Raw genomic sequence first — 19,153 nt, forward strand, 5'->3', positions numbered from 1 at the left:
AGGATGGGAGCCTGCTCCAGACACCTACCTGGCATCCTGGCTGAAGGGGTCTGGTAGAGGCTCATGGAGAAAGGGCAGGAGACAGAAACGAAGAGGTAGAGACAGAGGGAAAGGCTCTAGGGGGAAGAAGGAAAGAAGATGACAGAGAAAATGAGAGAAAAAGTTAAAGGATGGGCACGGATTGGTGCAGAAACACAAAAACCTATCTGCACAAAAATGTCTGTACTGGCTTTATTCCTAATGGCAAAAAACTGGAAACAATCCAAACAATAGGTGAGTGGATCAACAAACTGTGGCACATCTAGACAATGGGACCTTTCTCAGCAATAAGAAGGAATGAGCCATTGATACACACAACAACCTGAGTGAATCTCATGCTAAGCGAAAGAAGCCAGACTCAAAAGGCTCCATGCTCTATGATTTGTTGTATACAATTCTGGAAAAGGCAGGGGCAGAACACAGAGCAGTGGCTGCCAGGGGCCGGCATTGACTACAACGGGGCATAAAGGATTTTGGGGGTGAGGGAAATGATCTGCCTCCCCAGTGTGGTGGTGGCTCTATGCGATTTGTCAGATTTTTGTCACTTTAAGTGAATTTTACTGTAAATCGTATCTCAATAAACTTGATGGAACAAGGAGAGAAGGAAAGAGAGAGGAGGCTGAAGGTGTGGAGGAAAGCAGAGAGGGAAAGGAGAGCAAAGACAGTGAGCACAGGGAAGAGGGCCTTGAGAAGGTAGGGGAGAGCAAGGTTGGTGAGGTTGCCACGCTTTGGCCATGGCCGCAGCTCATAGTTGGGAGTTTTCCCAGGGACAGGGTCCTCTCCCACTTTCAGCCTGCGAGCTCTGTCTGTACTGGTGGGGAGATGTGGTCTTGGGCCATCCCTGGACTACAAGGCTTGAGCCCGCACTCTAGCCCTGCCTTAGGGAGTGCCCATACTCCAGCCCCAGATCCTGTTACCAGGATACTGTGGGGAAGGCATTTGCTGCCTAGACGACTTGGCAGCTCCCACCGCCATGGAGACCAGATTGGAAGCTGGGAGGGCCTCAGTCTGCTTTCCGGCTGCTCTGACCCAGAAAGCTGCTCTGACCCAGCAAGCGGGAGGAAGAGGAGGCCAGGCGTCCTGAACTAGCTGCAGGGACCCCTCTAGGCTGGTGGAGCCCAGCTCCAAGGGTGGCCAAGCAAGAACCTAAGCCTGGATCCACCCACCCATTCCCAAACACGTATGCATGTTTCCTGGCAGGGCCCCACCCAGAATAGATCTCAGCCCCAGATCCTTCCTTAGTCAGGAAGTCGCAGGTTAGGGGATCGAAGCCCACACATCTGTCTACTCTCCCCTGCAGAGGCATGTTTATCACAGTGATGTTTGGAGGTAAGCAGGATCCCCTGTCCCGAGACAGGTAGGGGGAGAGTACATTCAGAGGCTTGCTTTCCTCCGCCCTAGGGGAGGGTGGGGAGGCAGTGTGAGGAAGGGAGGTGCACTTGGGTAAGGGGATGGGGGGTTTAGGGAAACAGCTCTATGAGAAGACAGAGCAAATGCTTGTAGTCCCTTGAGGGGAAACGCCGGTGGCTGGATTGTGGGAAATTCCAGTGGGCTCCTCTAGGAGAACACCCACCACAACACCACAGGGCATGTTGTTAAATTACACAGTCTCTAATTCAGTCAGTTGTCTTCAAGCTTCAGGGCACATTAGGCACCTAAAGCTCTAGCCACAGTTAAAGATTTCCAGACTTCTGGTGGCAGGTGGGGCTGGGGTAGGAGAATGGGGGGGTCTGGTGCTGGAGAGAAGTCCGGTGTAGAGGCGGCGCTGGAGTGGGAGGGGGGCACCCAATGCAGGAGGCATGAGCTATGTGCCCTGGTCACTGACATCTCAGAAGATGGGTGGAGGAGGGTACAGTCTTAATCTTGGAGACCTGTTCCCTCCTCGGGTTACAGAAGAGATGAAAGCAAGACAGATGGTCCCAACTGGGAGAAACAGAGGGTCCCATTCACTCACCTCTGCCCTGTCCCTACAGCTGGCTGCTGGGAGCTGGTGAACACTTGGTGCAGCCTGGTGATACTCACTGCCCACTTGAGGCAGAGGGGGCAGGTGCCCCCAGATGGTGAGGGGGCATGGAGGGGTGCTGGGGAGAAGGGGCCAAGAGTCCCCAGGCAGAGGTACCAGCCCCTGCCTTGCCTTCCTCCCTGCCCTCCCAGCGGCCATTGCCCTCCTGGCTGAGGATGGGCACCTGGTGAGCCTGGATGAAGGGGCTTCCCAGGCCCCTTCCATGGGCAGCCCCCTGCTGCAGGAGCGTGGGACCTATGTCCTTGTGCAGATCATCAGTAAGTGGGGCCCAAGATTTCCCCTTGGAGTTATGTTGGGATGTGAGAGGGGGACAGCAGTCCAAGACCACCCAAGGCCCGGGCCAGCCCCCCACTTTGGCCAGGACCTAGCCTTGACCCTTCCCATCCAATGCCTTGTTGACCCCAGCCAGGGCCAGCAAATAGGTCGAGTGAGAGGTGAAGGTGGGAACCACCAGGCCAGTCAGGAATCAGTCTTACTCCCTCCACAGAGGGGGATGATGGGGCCCCCACCCGCTATGAGTCCCTACTGGAGAACCTGGATGACCAGTGTCCAGAGCTGGCAGGTGAGTCTCACACTACAGCCCCAGGGGGAGGGTGCGCCTTCTCCCCACCTCCCATAGGTAGGGCTTCTTGGGCCTTCCAGAGGAGCTTCGCTGCCTGTCAGGCCTACAACCCACAAGTGATGGCCGGAGGAGGCGCACGAGCACTCGGCGTGACCACCAGGAGCAAGGCCCCCTTTCAAAGCCACGAAGGAAGGGCTCCCTGCCATCCAGGACCCGTTAGCTGGGGCCAGGAGCCAGGTAAGGAGGAGACACAGACACCTGGAGGAATGCTCACACCCAGAAGTCCCAGCGAACAGACTTATGTGTGCTGAGAGGTAGACTCCAAACCCCCCTCCCCCAGAAAACCCCACACGCAGAAGTACATACAAGCTAGAACACAGTGCACCAAGAGACATTCCCACCACTCCACTGGAATATAAACGCCCAAGGGCAGGAACATCCTCAGTGCCCCCAGAGATATCGAATAGGGCCTGGCACACAGTAGGTGCTCATCACAGAGCTGGTGAACTCAAGGAAGGCAGTAGCACAGAGCACATGATAGTGAGGTCTGCCCTGGGATCTAAGGGCCTGCTTCTCTGTTTCAGCAGTCCCTGTGACCTGGCACATCACAGCCAAGTGGCTGAGCTGGACTCAGATCCAAGGGGGTTGGCCATGACCTCTGCCATGTGTGATCAGGCCCAAACAGATAGCAGCCCAGTGGCATTCTTCTTGCAGAATCTGGAATTACTGAGAAGCTGCCATCAGCAAGAGGGGCAAGGTCACAGACTGGACGTGAGGCCACCAAGGGGGGGCCCCTAAGATGTGGGTGCAGAGAAGGGGATCCAAAGGTGTGGGGGCAAGCAACCCTGACAGGGGGAGACAACAGGCTTATCCAGGGATTCCAGCACCTAGAGTCAGGTGCCCTTGGGGTCCCTGCTAACGACTCATCCCTATTTGGATTGTCAAGGTCATCAAATTACAACAGGGCTCCTCCCCCTCCCGCACCCAGGATGCTGGCTGGCATGAAGTGAAACATTCCACCCCTCAGTTGGACATCCATCCATGCCCCCTGACCCCACCCCAGCAGATAAACTAAATGAGAGGGCACACAGCAGGCTATGGTCTAAAACTCTTTTAATTGCACATTTGCGTCTCCGGTCATCTGCGGGATGAGAAACCCCCTCCTCACTTCCAACCCAGCTACATGGGTACAATCTGACATAGTGGTCTGGCTGTTGGTGAAGGGGTGAAGGTGGGTGCAGGGTTGGCTCATGGATCTGCACCAGTCTACACCAGTCTCTTCAGGGCAGTGAGCTCAGACCTGTGGAGGGAAGGGTGGCACAGGCTCAGGGTTAGCCTGCAGGTTCAGGAAGAGGGACTGCCCCTCCCACTCCTGCCCCAGTCAGGAGCTGCTCACCGTGGTTGTACTTGCACTGCTTCAGGGCCTCACTGAAGCCCTCACACAGGGACAGGTCACTCTGAGTGGTGGAGCAGTCCAGGAACTGCTTGATCTCGTAGGCGCAGGGCCCCATCTGCAGGGGCTGGGGGCTAGTGTGGATGGGGGCCTAGGGTATGGCACAGGAGGCAGCAATGTCAGCTCCAGGTTGGCACCCAGAAGTGGGTTCCAAAGCTGGGGGCTGCCTGCCCCTCCCCACACCCCCAGCCCAGGTGCCCCTGGGATCCCTGGCAGCCTACCCTGTCTACACTCAGCTGTTCCCTCTGTGAAACAGAAGGAGCCCACAGCCCTGTCAAACCCACTCAGCCGATGCTAGTGCTGTTATAGACGGCATTTCCCAATTGCCTCATAATGGGCTCACTGGGCATGTAGGGCCTGAGAGGTGGGAGAAGGCTCTGGAAAAGCATGGCGTTGTGCTTGTACTCTTGGAGTATAAGCCCCACCCGCACAAATACCAGTAGCTTCCAGCCTCAGCCATACTGATCTTCATGACCCCTGACCCTGCCACTAAGCCGCATGTGGCTCAGGACTGGTGGGGCACCCAGTAGGGGATAAGCCAGCAGGAAACAGGCCCAGAGTCGCTGGCTACCCCTTGCCCTTGGGATGCAAGGTCTACAGGGCAGAACCTGGGAACAGGGAGAGCAGGGACTCAGAACTTCAACATCCCCCCCCTCCACTAGGTTGGGTTACCTTGGGCCGGTCTCTGAACCGCTAAGGACTTTGGCTTTTCCATTTTTAAAGTGCTGGTGTATCCCTGGGAGTCTAGGGACCTTGGCCTCAGGGAAGGGACTAGGAGAGCCTGCCTGTGAGTGACAGGAGGCCAACAGCAGAGTGAGGAATAAGACCCTTCTTGGGAAAAGTCCTGGGCCTGAGGCAGCTCTGAACACGCCACGGCACTCCTTCATGGACATTCCAGCAGCTCCTTACTATGTGGCCTTGAGAGAAGCGGGCCTCAGTTTCTCCTGAGCCCGCAGCTCACCTGCTGAGTGGCAGGCTGGGCAGGCTCTGAGCTCCCTCCGCTGAAGGCTCCGGTCAGGGCGCTACCCACGACGTGTCCCACAGCCGAGCCCACAGCCACGCCAGCGGCCGTGGACGCCATCTGCGCCATCAGGCCAGGCTGGCCTGACGGGGTGGGGGCCGGTGCAGCAGCAGAGGGCGGCGGGTGCGCTGGTGGGTGAACTGAGGGCGCGGCGGCGCGGCTGCGTGTGAGGGGAGACGTAGGGTCAATCCCAGCCGGACCCCGGAACTGGGACCCCAAGGGCCTTCGACTCCCGGGCACGAACCCTCCCCTCCTCCCCCCAGAGGGTGGGCGACCACAGTCTTAGACACGTGGTTGCAGCACCCCGCCCCTCCCCCCACCAAGATGGCGTAGCAGTCGCCAAGGTCACACTATCACGCCCTGGTGGGGGAGTGCCCCCGCTTTCCTAGCCCTCTCCCCACCCGGCCCCTGTCCTGCTCACACCTGGCTGGCCGGGCGGCCGCGCTGCGGCTTCCCCGGGGCATAGTGATGACGGTGGGACTTGGCCAAGCGCAGTCAGAGACGACAGTGGCAGCGGTTCTGTCTCGGGACGAATGTGGCGCCGCTAAACTCAGCTGGCGCCAGGGGGCGGGGCCTAGAGGACACGCCCCCAAAGGGAGTAGCCAGGCCTGGGGCCGCTCTCACCTTCGCGCGGGTCTCCGAGACCTGTCCCTTCCAGCATCACCTCGTTTCAGCGTTTCACCTCACTTCTTAGCTGGAAATGTTACCCTGCTTCCTCCTTGCGCCTGTCCCGAGCTGTGTGGGCCCTGGGGACACGGACCAACGCTGCAAAGTGACGAGAGGTTACGACGGGCAAAGTCCCTTCAGAAACTATCGCGGAGCGCTGGGAGTGGAGTTGGTTCATGTCCGAGGGCCAGGGGAGAACTTGACAGGGGGGCGACCGGTTGAAGCCAGCAAGGGGGGGGGCACGGGGCGCCAGGCCAGACTCTGGTCCCCCTCCTACGGACTGGGTTTACTGACTACGACTTGGTGTCAGGGTCGCGGGGAAGAAATTCCCGAAGGAAAGCCCAGCGCGACCCATCCCCAGAACTCCGCCAGGGGGCGTCCGGAGCCCTTCTTCGACTCCCTGCCCTAAATGAGTCACAACCCTGGCCAGTCTTGGGCAGCACCCTCTTGGGGTGGGATGAAACACCCCATGCGGCCAAGCACCCTGCCTGACACCCTACCTTGCATCACGGATGCAGCGCCGGACACTGACAGTGTTTAGCGACATACTAGCAGCATTGCCCATTCCAAAGGCCCTCTGGGTTCCAGACCAAGGGAAGGGCCGAGGCGCGGATTTAGGACGCTTCCCAGCCCTTCAGGAGCTTGAGGTTTATAGGTTTTTTTTTTCTGAGTGATTTTGCAGTAATCACATATGACCCTTGGGCGGGAAGGAGCTCTAATTTCTTTACCCTCCCCTATCACTGTCCCGTGTGCCAGTGGGGGGCCCTGTAGCACCGGGATTGTAGGGAAGATGAAATCACCCCAAGTAAAAGTGAGTCACTTTAACGAAACAGATTGCTCACACTCCAGGTAGTAAAGATAGCTGATGCCTTGTCTCTCCTCTCCTGGCCCTCTAGGAGTCTCTGTGGAGCCTTCCTGGAGAGGCTGAGAGGGCTCCCTGGACCCGAACCTGGAGGGAGGGGTTGAGTCAGCCTGATTGCCCTCTTCTCCCTGTTGGCCTCCTTCCCTTCTTACGCCCTGGCTGGGTGCCCGCAGCCTCACCTTGCAGCCTCTCAGGACCCTGCCTGCTAGGATGGGAGCCACTGCTTGGGTTTTGGCTCTGCGGGGTTGGCCATGATGGAGCAGATTGCCTTCGTGAAGTGGTGAGGCACCTGGTCACAGTAGAGGATCCCTTCCAGCATATGGACATCACCCTCTCCTTTGATTTTCACCTCCTCTCTCTCAGGTCTCAGAAACCTAGCCCCTAGGGCCCTTGTGGAGTGTGTTAGTCTCTTGAGCCACAAGTGTCCCCACTCAGAGACTGGCTCCCTGCCTGCCTCAGTCTACCGATAGCATCCTCCTTCCTGACCCCTCCATTTGCCTGCTGGTATGGGAAAGCCTGATCTTGGGCCCTCAGTTTTCCCATTTATAAATTGTCTACATGTTCTAAGCTGGGGACTGGCTAGCCACCTCCTTATGCCTCGATTTCCCCTGAGACACATCCCTTGTTTCACAGGGGCTGCTATGCCATCTTCCAGACCCATCAGCTAAGGCTCTAAGGAGAACTTGCCCTGGGAACAACCACCTGTCATAGGCTAGCAGTAGGTCAGAGGTTAGGCCACGAGGGAAATCAGCTAGGGAAGCCTCTTCCAAAGGTGGGGTAGGGACCAGGAGGAGTCAAATTCGGCTCCTGTCAGACTCCCCACAGCACAGCGGGGAAAGTGAGGCCTGGAGTAGCACCAGCTGGCCTGGGCGCCCAACACCAGGACTCTTAGACCTCAGGCTCTCCCGATCCTAGGAAGGACTGGGTCTCCGAGCCTCCAGCCCTAGCGGGACCAGCCCTTACCCTCCACCTCCCCCACCCTGGCCGCGGCCTCCGCCGGGAGAGTTTAGAACAAAAGGCGTGTGGGGCGGGGCAGGGGCGGGGCGAAGGCTATAAGGGGCGGTGGCCCGGCGCGGCCCAGCAGGCTCAGCAGCCCCGGGGCGGATGGCTCGGGCCGCCCGGCTCCGCGGCGCGGCCCCGCGCGCTCTCCTGCTCCCGCTACTGCTGTTGTTGCTCCCGCCGCCGCAGCTGCTGGCCCGGGACCCACGGCCCCGGGTGAGTGCCTGGAGCTGGTCGGCCGCTCCTCGCCGAGGGGGTGCCGGGCACGCGGGCTGGGCCCAGTGACCGAGCTGGACCCGGACCCACGGGGGCGCCCGGGTGGCCTGGAGCGGCACGTTACCCGAAACGCTTTCTGGGTCCCTATGGACGTGAAAGATAGTGAACTTCCCGTCCCTGGAGGTGTGCAAGTGGAGCCTGCGCCGGGATTGCTCAGGCTGGTGAGGCGGGACTCTGCGCTAGACGCACGCCCCCTCCCAGCGTGGGGACCTGCTCCTCGGCTCCCCAGCTGCAGAAGCTGGGTTGTTTCCTGGACCAGGTAGCAGAGGGAGTGGTTACAGGGCCTCCTATTCTTCGCGAGGACAAAGCCTCAGGCTGGTGTCAGCCTCCCGGTGTGTGGCCTCGGTGAGCACACCTCCAGGGGTGCAGTGAGCTGGAGGATTAAAGAAGAGCTGGGAGGACAGCACTGCCCTGGGGCAAATGGGGTCTGAGCCCAGAAGAGGTGGCTCCAACTGGGAACCTACAAGTGGCAAGTTTGGGAGGTGTGAAGCCAGTGTGAGAGCTGTGGTGTGTGTGTGTGCGCGCGCACACACGCGTGTGTTTATGACAGAGAAAGAAAGAAGAACCGAAAGTGGGCGGCTGAGACCCTCAGAAAGGAAGGGGCTGGGAAGAGAAAGGGAAGAGAGAAGACGGTCCATGTGAGAAGGCAGCAGAGTGAGTAGAGGAAGGACAGTCGTGGGGTGTTGTGTGACAGCCTGTGTGTGCCCAGTACCCTCCCCTCCAGCTTGGGGCCTTGAGGGACCAATCACAAGGGTGGCCAGGCAGAACCTGGGCAGCTGCAAGCCCACAAGCCCCCTGGATCTCAGCTGAAGCATACAGACCGCCCAGGTAGGGATGGGAGCATTAGGAGGTGTGCCAGGCAGGAGTCGTGAGACCATCTGGAGGAGGGAGATCTGACCAGCCTGGGCCCCTCTCTCCAGTCACACCAGCTCTACCCTGGCCAGCTTGCCCCATCCTGGCTATGGGAGCAAAAGAGGACAGGATGGGTCGGTTAGGGAAAGGAGGTACCTCAGTCCCAAGGCTCTGCCTCTTCCCCAACTCTTCTCACTCCCTTTGAACTTGGGAGAGTCAGAAATCACCCTGGGTAGCCAGTTGACCTCACAGGTTCAGGAATTAGAGAGATCTGGGCTTAAACCTGGTGCCCTAGGTGAGACCTCTTGTGTCTTAGGATCCCACCCCTCAGTCTTGGCGGGTGGGTGGGGGATAACAGGGCACTGAGGATTAAATGAGGTAATGGGAGGAGAGGGCACAACCAGTCACTCTGGAGACACAATGTCACCTCTGGCTGCCACTTTGACACTTGTGCAGCGTCAGTTGGGGCCAGGTTTGAGCTGGGCTGTTGTCTGTCACTCTGCAGATATGCAGGGAGCATTTGGGGTCGCCTTCAACGTGTTTATCCCCAGGCTGCCATCACAGGGGCCAAGAAAGCTCTGTAAATATTTATCCATCCCAGTTCACAGCTTTCAGGGTTGATGAAAGCCCTGCAGTCCTGTAGGACAGAGGCTGTGTTTGTTCCTGGAGCCAGCAGGGACTGGGGTGGGGAGAAGATTAGGTTCAATGTGGGGCAGTTGGTGGACCTGCCTATTGCCTGGCTGCACAACTTGGGCAGGTTGCTTGACTTCTCTGAGCCTCAGAGGGGCATGGTGCTGCATAGAATGGGGTAGTGATGCTCCCCATTCTTTCTCACAGCCTAACAAAGTGCCCTCCCATCAGGGTCGCCTCCTACCAACAGCAGAAGGCAGAGCCGTCTTTATTAGTTATCCCCGTTGGACCAATAGCAAACTGAGGCTCAGAGAGGGGCAAAACTAACCTGGCCTTACCCAGCAGTTTCCTGGCTTGGGGTCCTTTATCCAAGGCCTTCCGTTTTCTGGATTGGAAGTTGCCCAGGCACTGACCCCAAGCCTCTATCTAGCTCAGCCAGGAGACTGAGTCAGCTGAGAAGTTCCTTGTATGTTTGAGGCTGTGATTTGGTGCCCCGCAAGAGGAAGGCAGGGTGAGTGAGCTCAGTGCCCACCACAGGGCAGGCCAAGGAAGGCTCCTGGCCTAGGAGGAGGAGGAGGAGGGAAGGCATCGAAAGAAGAAACACTTCTCAGGAACGTGGGTTTTGGAGACAGGCCAAGAGCTGAGGAGGTAGGGGGAGGGGGGCCTTGTGGGTAGAAGAAGCATGGGCCCCAGGTCTAGGTCCAGCTCTCTTCTGACTTACTGTGTGACCCTGGGCAAAGTCCTTGACCTCTCTGGGCTCTCTTTCTTCCTCTGAGAAATGTGGTGGTGTCTGCTACCCAACCCTCCCGTAGATGAGACCAGGCATGGTCTGTGCCCACCACCCCACCTCACAGAATCCCAGCAGCCTTGGGAGAACCAAGCACACCGGTCTTAGGGATCTGAAAGGGGCTCTGGGCCAGGACTTTCAGTTAGGGTGTCTGACCCCAGGCCAGAAAAGGCTCATAAAGATGAAGTGTAGGATGTCAGCAGGGCAGGGAGCATGTGTCCCATCCCAGTAATGGGGAAACTGAGGCCAAGAGCCATTAAATGATGGCTCCAGAAAACAAATACTGGAAAGTACCGCTGGCTGGAGACCTTGATTCTAGGGCCTCCTGCTCACTCACTCTCCAAGACCAATGAATGTGACATGGACAGTGAGCATGAACCTCTGGCTTTCTGGGAGACCCTGCACAAGTCAGTCTTCTCTGGGCCTGCAAGCTACCTTTGCTAGCTGCAATTCCTGTTTATGATGTAGTCTGGGAACTTTGGGGGAGCAGGACACGAGGTGGGTGGTGGAAGCTGTAGCATGTGTGGTGAGAGCAGATTTCCAGGTGTGGGAGGGGAGGACCCACAGGGGCAAGGGGGTGGGCCAGGCAAGAGGCTCTTCTCTGTGCCAGATGCTGCAGTGGAGGTTATTCAGCCCTCTGCTGTAGTACCTTCCCCCTTTGACAGAGAAGTCAAAGCTAAAAAGAGGGCAGGGACTTGGCCAGGGGCACTCTATCCAGGGTGAGCATGGCCTAGAACTGGCCCTTCTGAATCTCAGACTGTGACTCTTGCTGTTGGACTGAGAGTGCCATGATCCAGCGGTCTGGGCAAGGACCTGTCATGCCTCATGGGGGCAGGAGAGGAAGGTATGGTGTGTGTGTCCATTACCTACCCTCCCTCCATGGCTGGCTGGTCCAGGCCTCACTGCAGGGCAGAGGAGATAAGGGATTTCTGCTTACAGGCGTAAATAGAGCTGGTCAGCTGGGCTCTGGGCTACTTGGGGATCCCAGGGGACAACCCAGTCTTACCCTTTCCAGGATTGGGGGAAGGAATCTGTTTATCTAGGAAGTCAAGGGGGCAGTGTGGGGAGGAGAAAGGGCAGGCTCTTATGGCTAGGCACACAGACCTGGGGTCCATATCCTCAATGGGAGACCTCACATATATATCATCCCCACCTTATTGGGGGTGTGGGGGTAGAGGTTCAAAGAGCTGACAGAGTGCCCAGGAAAGTAGCAGGTGCTTAATAATTTCCCATTCCTTCTCTTCTGTCACCAAAGTGAGGGCAGCCTGGATCCCTCCTCCAGGGGAAGGGTGGCTCCAGCCTGAAGAGCACAGCAGAGGTAGCAGGTAGGGAGTGGGTTGTGAGCACAGACAGCCTACCACCAGTCAGCTGTTACCTGGGCTAGTTGCTTAACTTCTCTGGGTTCTGTTTTCTCATCTGAGAAATGGGGGATAATGACAGTAGAGTTAGTGAGAGGTACCATCAGGGGCTAAGAGCATGTCTGTGGAACTGTTGGTAGGGTCCTGGATACAGGTGAACTGCAAGAGTGAGAAGTACTTAACTAGCAGTAAGTCCAATATCAACAGGAACCCACAACCCAGTGAGGCTGGGCTCTGCCAGGTAACTAACCATTCAATAAGCAAGTTCTGAAATCAGAAAGCTGGTCCAGGGTTTTTTCTCATATCTCAGGTAGCTGTGCCCCTGGGTGTTCAGAAGACCCCTTTCTAGTGGGGTGTTCTTAGGGTTGAGTCTGGGTGACTCTGAGAGGTTGAGTTATTAGTGGCCCTGGAATTGAGAGACTAGGGGCACTGGGACAAGGATCAGAGCCCTGGGACGCCTACTGCCTGGGAGAGCTGCCAGAGGCTAAGGGCGAGGGTGGGGCCTGGGTGACCTGGCTCCCACCCCAAATATGGCTGTGGGGGAGGCCCCAACCACCCAGACCAGTCAGCCCCAGACCAGGCAGGCACTTAGTCTCTAGCCAATGGTACAGCTCCATGCCTCTCCAGCTTTGCAAAGTATCCCGAAACTACCTTCTGATTCCTGCCTGGACACCAGATTCCTCACCTGGCTCCGCCATGCCCTTGCTGTGTGATCTTGAAGGGTCTCCCCACCTCTCTGAGCTTGTGCTTTTTTCAAGTGTGAAAACTGTGACCTCTGCCCTGGATGTTGCAGGGGGTGGGAGCTCTGTGTTAGAATCCCCATCTGCGGTGCTGGGGCTCCAGTCTGGCCCCAGGGCTGGGTGGGGCTGGGCATCTGGGAATTGTCTGTCTCCCCCTGCCCAAGCATGGCCCAACACTGGGGAGGTATCATCCCCATTTGTCAGGTGAGCAAACCAAGGCTGTGCCACAGGGCTGCAGACCCACACTGGGGTGTGGCAGTGTTGGGGGCCCTGGGCAGGAGCCTGCTTAGGTAATTGGAGAGGGTAGAGTTGGGGGGCGGAGTGGAGGAAGGAAGAAAAGGAGGCAAAAAAGCTTTGCTGGGGTGGGAGGGGTGGGGACCAGTAGGGGGAGCAGGAGGAGCTTGCTTGGCCTTTCCTTGAAAGCTTTGTGGGATCCATTCCTGGGTGTGTGTGGAGTCAGGGGCTGCATCCCCACCCAGACCTTACTGGCTCAAGTGGCTGGACAGACAGCCCAGGCCCTCCAGGAAGACACAGGAAATCTGAGCCAGTCCATGACAAAGGGCCCTGTTGTGTGATGGCTGGCACACCCCTTCTCTTGCCCTCAGTTTGCCCATCTGCAAGGTGGGCCAGGTTGAGCATGAGTATGCTGATGGGCCATGAGGTCCCAAGGCCTGATCAGGCCTTCACATCCTCTCTCCTGCCCAGGATGCACCCCGCCGCCATGTGAGGAGGGGGCCACAGTCCTGGCATGAAGCTGCTCCCAGCAGCCTGGCACCTGCCCCTACCGCCCAGGAGACTCTCCAGCCAGCAAGCAGCCCCAGACCTCCCCGCTGCGGTGTGCCTGACCCACCCGATGGGCTGAGTGCCCGCAACCGACAAAAGCGGTTTGTGCTATCAGGCGGGCGCTGGGAGAAAACAGACCTCACCTACAGGTAGGGGCCAGTGGCTGTGGGAGCAGGCTCTAGACCTACCTGTGTGTCTGTGTGTGAACTGCCACCCTCACACTTGCTTCTTGAGACACGTGCTAGAGCCAGATCTCTGTGGTTAATAGACCTGTGTGTCCACCGACCCCTGAGCCATCCATGGACCAACTCACTAAACCCCAACTTAGATGCACACGCAGACAACACCCCACCATAGCCATGCCTTCCCACATCAGAGGGGCAGTAGCTCTGTCAACACACAAAAAGTCTCAGCACACACCTGGTGGCTCCATTGACATGTGGGGCGGGGGGCCTTCAGTCACCCAGGCAACCCCTACTGGGGACATAGTAAGCACCAGGCCTGCCCTGGGACTCTGTGGTAAACGAGGGAAACATGGCCGGTCCTCTCGGCATTAACCACATCATTGTTCAGACCTACCATCATAGCTTGGGGTCCATGCCGATGGGAATAGTGGTGAGTGAGCAAGTAATACTGGGAGTGATGTGGAAGGTCAGACTTGTCCTGCAGGTGGAGAGCTGGCCTGGGATGGATGGCATGTGACAGATGGTGTGGTGTCACACAGATTGGAGCTCAGAAATATCCTGGGTGGGGAACTGAAAACCAAGACTGGGGTGAAAGGGCAAGGTCTCCACACAGTGAGTGGCACCATCAGGTCTAGAAGGTGGGTCTTGGAGCTCCTGGTCCTGCATTCTTTCCACCAAATGCAGACACCTGTGTGTACCAAAGGCCATACAAACCCACACAGAGATGTTCCCATGTGGACAAGGGACCATAGCTGAGGCCCAGAGCACACTTGGCACGTGTCCCATGTGCATGCATCCCCACTGAGCATCCAGGGGCAACTCCGGGTCCAACAGCCATCAGGGGGCTGTCCCAAGCAAGGCCCAGACCCCTCCTCCTTCCCCCAGGATCCTCCGGTTCCCCTGGCAGCTGGTACGGGAGCAGGTGCGGCAGACGGTGGCAGAGGCCCTACAAGTGTGGAGCGAGGTGACGCCACTTACCTTCACCGAGGTCCATGAGGGCCATGCTGACATCATGATTGATTTTACCAGGTGAACCAGTTACCTAAGACCCCTCCGGGAACTAGCCCCACCTGTCAGTAGCCACTGACTCTGCCCACCCACCCATAGGTACTGGCATGGAGACAACCTGCCATTTGATGGACCTGGGGGCATCCTGGCTCATGCCTTTTTTCCCAAGACTCACCGAGAAGGAGATGTCCACTTTGACTATGACGAGACCTGGACTATCGGGAACAACCAGGGTATGGGCTGGGGACCCATTTTCCAGATGGGGCAACTACAGATAGCAGAGAATGGGGATAAGTCCTTGACCTGGGCTCTGGAGTTTGAGTGTTTTCTGGTGGGAGGTTTGGGGATTGCTGGGCTATTCTCCCTTTTTCAGGCACAGACCTTCTGCAGGTGGCAGCCCACGAATTTGGCCATGTGCTGGGGCTGCAGCACACAACAGCTGCTAAGGCACTTATGTCCCCTTTCTACACATTCCGCTACCCATTGAGTCTTAGCCCGGATGACCGCAGGGGCATCCAGCACCTCTACGGCCAACCCCGGCCAGCCCCCACCTCTAGGCCCCCAGCTGTGGGCCCTCAGGCTGGGGTGGACGACAACGAGATTGCCCCGCTGGAGGTGAGGCCCTGCTCCCAGCTCCCTTCACTCTTTGGCCTCTGTGGCTCCAATGTGGGCTCTTGCTCAGCCTTTCTCTCCCACACCAGCCGGAAGTGCCACCAGATGCCTGCGAGATCACCTTTGATGCAGTCTCCACCATCCGTGGCGAGCTCTTCTTCTTCAAAGTGGGCTTTGTGTGGCGGCTGCGTGGGGGCCGGCTGCAGCCTGGCTACCCTGCACTGGCTTCTCGTCACTGGCAGGGACTGCCCAGCCCTGTGGATGCAGCCTTTGAAGATTCCCAGGGCCACATCTGGTTCTTCCAAGGTGAGGGGGACTGGGGTTCATGCTCAGGAGACTTCAGGAGCCAGGAATATCATGGCCCAGGGTAGGGACAGCCAGGCAGACATGATGGGCAGTGTCAAGGGAGAGTATGACTCACTTCTCTGGGCACAGCTGGGAGGCTCCCAGAGGAGGTGGCTCTCAAGATGGGAGCAGGATAGAAGGCATTGCACAGTGGACTGTGCATCTATGCATTCAACCCTCAAAGCCATCCTAGGGGGTATGTGTGATCAGTACGCCTGTTCTAGAGATGAGATCTCTGGGAAATACAGGTGGTACAGTGACTCATTAAAGGCACAGTTTGGAAAAGGCAGAGCAGGGATATGATCTCATTCTGGCAACCCCAGAGCCCGTGCTGTTAACTTTCAACTGGGAGAGACAAGAGCCTGAAGCATTCTAGGTGGCAGGGACTTCATCAAGAGAGGCCCAAGCCTGCTATGGCAAGGATGGGGCCCAGGGAATGATCTGAAGCACTTGTCACAAGGAACCAAATGCCAGGGGAAGAATCGAGAGCTCAGGAGGTTTCCTTCCTGTTTAGAATAACCTTCCACATGCAGTAGCTCCCAGAGCATGTATCACCCAAACTTGTCCTTACTGGCACTAACTTCCCTCTGGGGATAAGGGTGCTGAGTGGGATTTCTGGCCCGAGTGTTTTATGGACAAGGAAACTGACACCGGGAAAGTCTGGCGGTGGTGTTGGCCAGGTAGGTCCATGGTGGCCAGGTACAGTGGTTGGGCAGCTCCATTGCAGCCTTCCCTCTCTGGCAGGCACTCAGTACTGGGTATACAATGGTGAGAAGCCAGTCCTGGGCCCTTCACCCCTCTCTGAGCTGGGGCTGCAGGGGCCCCCCATCCAGGCTGCCTTGGCCTGGGGCCCTGAGAAGAACAAGATCTACTTCTTCCGAGATGGAGACTACTGGCGCTTCCACCTTAGCACCCGCCGTGTGGACAACCCTGTGCCCCGCCGGGTGACTGACTGGCGAGGAGTGCCCTCTGAGATTGACGCCGCCTTCCAGGATGCTGATGGTGCGTTGAGGGGGGGGAGAGGAGTGGCTGGTACAAGTGGTGTAAGAGCCACATCTCCTACCTGGTGGTAGCTGGGCATTAGCTCCTCATCACGGGTCCTTTGTCCACCCTCCTCCTTGTGCCAGGGCAAGGCCAGGCCCCCATACTGCAGATGGGAAGACTGAGGGCTAGAGAGGTGCCAGGACTTGCCCAGGTCTCTCAGTATAGCTGGTAAAATAATAGCTGCTGCACACTGAGGACCGATGATGTTCTAGGCACAGTGCTAAGCTCCTTATGTCTCATGCAGTTCTCAGAACAGCCCTCTGACATAATACTTGTTGTGAACCCAGTTTCCAGAGGGGCAAACAGAAGTTCACGTAATGAGGTCCCTAACTGGACCACTTAGACGGACAGTGGGGAGCCAGACCTCCCACCCAGGCAGTCCCTGCTCCTAACCACTGAACTGGCCTACTATCTTGAAGGACTAGAGTGGGACTTGCAGTCCAGTACTTTTTCCCCCATACCCTGAGGCTTGCTTCTGTGTTCTCCCCCATCAGGACCTACTGGGAGAGTAGTCCTGTGGTAGCTCTGGGGCTCTGGGTCACCTGCATGGCCCACCTTGCCTCAGGATGCTGGTCTATAGTCTGGCTGGCAGGTACAGGAATAGAACTGACATGGGGGTGGGGTGGGGTGGGGTGAGGGGAGGGAGACTTGCTTTCCTGAGAGGTAGGAGTTGAGTTTCTGAGGCTCCAGGCATCTGTCAAGCTGGAATGATAGCCCAGATCAGATCTTGGGACAGGTAGTACTCCAAGGGATTGAAGGTTCCAGAAATGTCACCCTGGGGCCTGCAGGTTTCAAGAAACACAACAGTGGTCAAGCCCTGAGAATCTGACTTCCTCCTGTGCCTGTCCCTGGGCACATCTTGACTGGCAGGTGCAGGGCCCAGTGTCCACTCACCCAGGTCTGACCCTCCTCTCTCCTCAGGCTATGCCTACTTTCTGCGAGGTCGCCTCTATTGGAAGTTCGACCCTGTGAAGGTGAAGGCCCTGGAGGGCTTTCCCCGCCTCGTGGGCCCTGACTTCTTCGGCTGTACCGAGCCTGCCAACACTTTCCGCTAACTGACTTGGATGCCCTCAGCGCTCCTGACTCCTGCCAGGCCACTGATATTGGATAGAGACCAGTGGCCATCCTTGTGGCTGTGGGTACCAGGCACAGGATGGAGCCTGTGTTTCCTCAGGAGGGTAGGGAGGGGCTGCTGTCACCTTGACAACTGCAGGGAGGGCCACGCAGGTCGTGGTCACCTGCCAGCAACTGCTTTGGACTAGGCGAGGAGACTCTGGCATTACTTGAGGGTGAGGGTGGTCTCAGGCCAGCCCTACCCAACCTGTGCAGGTCACGGTCAAAGCCTTCTGCCCTCAGTTTCTATACTTATCCCTCAGGGTAGCACCTCAGCAGGGTTGGGGGAGCTGAAGCCCTCATTCCCTCCCTGCTGTGAGGTTCCTGCAGGGTGCTGGCATAGGGGGGCCAGGGGCACCACTGCCTTCTACCTTTTCTTGAGAGGTCAGCTCTGGGCAGGTGCTTGGATCTGGCTGCTTTCTAGTTGGTGATCCTAGGGATATGTTCCCCAGGATCCAGGCCAAAAGGTCCAGAGTCAGCTGGGGATGGGAGTGCTTCCTGCTGGAGACCCGGGCCCTTGAAGCCCCAACATACCTCAATCCTGTCTTGGGCTAGATCCTTCCCAGCCCTCATCCCAGCACTGGGATCCTCCAAAATCATGTAAATGTGTGTACAGTGTGTACAAAGCCTTTTTTTTTTTTTTTTTTTTCTACTGAGTACTGTCATTAAATATGGTTATTTTCTACTTGCCTGCCTGGGTTCTTTCTGACTATGAGGCCAGAAGGGGGGAAGAGCTGGGGACCTGGGAGCCAACTCAGCACCTGCTGTGTCCTGGTCACAGCCTACTCCCACCGACCCAAGCTTCTGGTCCTTGGGGCTGGATGCAGTGCCATGGCTCCTCTTGCTCCATTCCTCCATCTAGCCTGGTGGGACTGGAGTGGCTTTGTAATTGATTCCCTGCTTCCCCGCTGGCCCCTCAACATCCTCCACCAAGTGGTGGCCACTTTATCTGGTCATGCCACACCGCAGTTTTGATCCTAAAATACTTTGTTTCTCACTGCTGTCAGGACAGGAACAAAACTCATGGTCACCACAGCTGACCCCACCTAACTCTCAAGGGTCTCCTTGCCCTGCCCCCCAGCCCCATGTGTATCTTCTTCATAGTAGCACCTATCACAGCTGCAATTTTATTAGACTGAACCATATGAAACTGTCAGCAGCGGGCCGTTTTTGATCTGCTGCATTGTGCAACCAAACACGGATGCTTTGATGCTTTCATTATTGTTAGCCCCAGTCCTGGCTGTAAGCTCTGCAGGGCAGGCTTATCTAGTTTTGCTCAGCACCCCACGGCTGCACTTGCTGTAGACACAGAGTGCAGAGTTAAGGAAGAGTGCAGAGAAATGGAGAAGTTTCCCTCCCCTCTAGCTCACCGATGCCCCAGCCAAACCAAATACCACCTGGGCCTTGGAATCCTGCCAAGCCTGGGGAGCCTTTGCCCATGCCAACCCCTCACCCAGTGTTGCCATTCTGCCCATCTCCACAGCCGCAGGAACACCTGTGGGCCTGGAACCGGGGTATCTGTTCCTAGGATCCCTCTTATCTACTCAACTACACTGCATGTTTCGGGTGGTGAAACTGAGGCACAGGTAGCTCTGGCCTCCTCTTGGCCTCAGGCCTCGTTTTGCTCCTCCTCCACTGGGCTGAGTTCTAGTCCCAGCTGTGAGGCTGGAAAAATCACCGCTTGAGTCAGGGCCTCTGTTGCTATTTCTGTCCGTGAGAAATTCTTCGGAGTACCTCCACTTGGGAAGCAGTCTGGAAGAAACGGGTCGCGGTTCCTTTAAGCGGCCCGAAGGGG

At 57.3% G+C, this 19,153-nt stretch overlaps 3 protein-coding genes across 4 annotated transcripts; 2 read left to right on the forward strand and 1 right to left on the reverse strand.

Moving 5' to 3' along the window:
- Positions 1–1,015: 1,015 nt before the first annotated feature.
- On the forward strand, positions 1,016–3,422 carry CUNH22orf15 (chromosome unknown C22orf15 homolog). Its single transcript, XM_053902903.1, is given in 6 exon segments — positions 1,016–1,368; positions 2,013–2,099; positions 2,194–2,323; positions 2,533–2,624; positions 3,300–3,361; positions 3,363–3,422. Coding segments are annotated over 6 exon segments (456 nt in total). The 5' UTR covers positions 1,016–1,343.
- Positions 3,423–3,720: 298 nt separating this feature from the next.
- CHCHD10 (coiled-coil-helix-coiled-coil-helix domain containing 10) lies at positions 3,721–5,668 on the reverse strand. Its single transcript, XM_019437453.2, has 4 exons — positions 5,522–5,668; positions 5,039–5,258; positions 4,021–4,168; positions 3,721–3,924 (listed from the first exon to the last, which is right to left on the reverse strand). The coding sequence occupies exons 1-4, from the start codon at positions 5,560–5,562 to the stop codon at positions 3,905–3,907; spliced, it is 429 nt and encodes a 142-aa protein (XP_019292998.1). The 5' UTR covers positions 5,563–5,668; the 3' UTR covers positions 3,721–3,904.
- A 2,030-nt stretch (positions 5,669–7,698) lies between these two features.
- On the forward strand, positions 7,699–18,043 carry MMP11 (matrix metallopeptidase 11). Of its 2 annotated transcripts, XM_019437420.2 has the most exons (8): positions 7,700–7,841; positions 12,974–13,200; positions 14,122–14,265; positions 14,344–14,477; positions 14,618–14,859; positions 14,946–15,162; positions 15,946–16,203; positions 17,167–18,043. In XM_019437420.2, exons 1-8 carry the CDS (start codon positions 7,731–7,733, stop codon positions 17,298–17,300), a joined length of 1,467 nt encoding a protein of 488 aa, XP_019292965.1. In that variant the 5' UTR covers positions 7,700–7,730; the 3' UTR covers positions 17,301–18,043. The 2 variants fall into 2 exon arrangements, with proteins under 2 accessions (XP_053758311.1, XP_019292965.1); XM_053902336.1 differs by lacking the exon at positions 14,122–14,265 and having other exon boundaries at positions 7,699–7,841.
- The last annotated feature ends 1,110 nt before the right edge of the window (positions 18,044–19,153 follow it).

The sequence above is a fragment of the Panthera pardus genome, unplaced genomic scaffold (genome assembly GCF_024362965.1).
Source record: "Panthera pardus isolate Hobbes unplaced genomic scaffold, ASM2436296v1 HiC_scaffold_15, whole genome shotgun sequence".
Lineage (NCBI taxonomy): Eukaryota > Metazoa > Chordata > Mammalia > Carnivora > Felidae > Panthera > Panthera pardus.

What these genes read in the sequence shown, in the direction of transcription:
- MMP11 (XM_019437420.2), top strand. Translation starts at nt 7,731, where the DNA reads ATGGCTCGGGCCGCCCGGCTCCGCGGCGCGGCCCCGCGCGCTCTCCTG. An exon ending in CCCGGGACCCACGGCCCCGG is followed by an intron (nt 7,842 to 12,973) that starts GTGAGTGCCTGG and finishes TCTCCTGCCCAG; the next exon opens with GATGCACCCCGCCGCCATGT. An exon ending in GACTATCGGGAACAACCAGG is followed by an intron (nt 14,478 to 14,617) that starts GTATGGGCTGGG and finishes TCCCTTTTTCAG; the next exon opens with GCACAGACCTTCTGCAGGTG.
- CHCHD10 (XM_019437453.2), bottom strand. Translation starts at nt 5,562, where the DNA reads ATGCCCCGGGGAAGCCGCAGCGCGGCCGCCCGGCCAGCCAG. An exon ending in CCCAGCCTGCCACTCAGCAG is followed by an intron (nt 4,169 to 5,038) that starts GTGAGCTGCGGG and finishes GCCATACCCTAG; the next exon opens with GCCCCCATCCACACTAGCCC. An exon ending in GCAGTGCAAGTACAACCACG is followed by an intron (nt 3,925 to 4,020) that starts GTGAGCAGCTCC and finishes TTCCCTCCACAG; the next exon opens with GTCTGAGCTCACTGCCCTGA.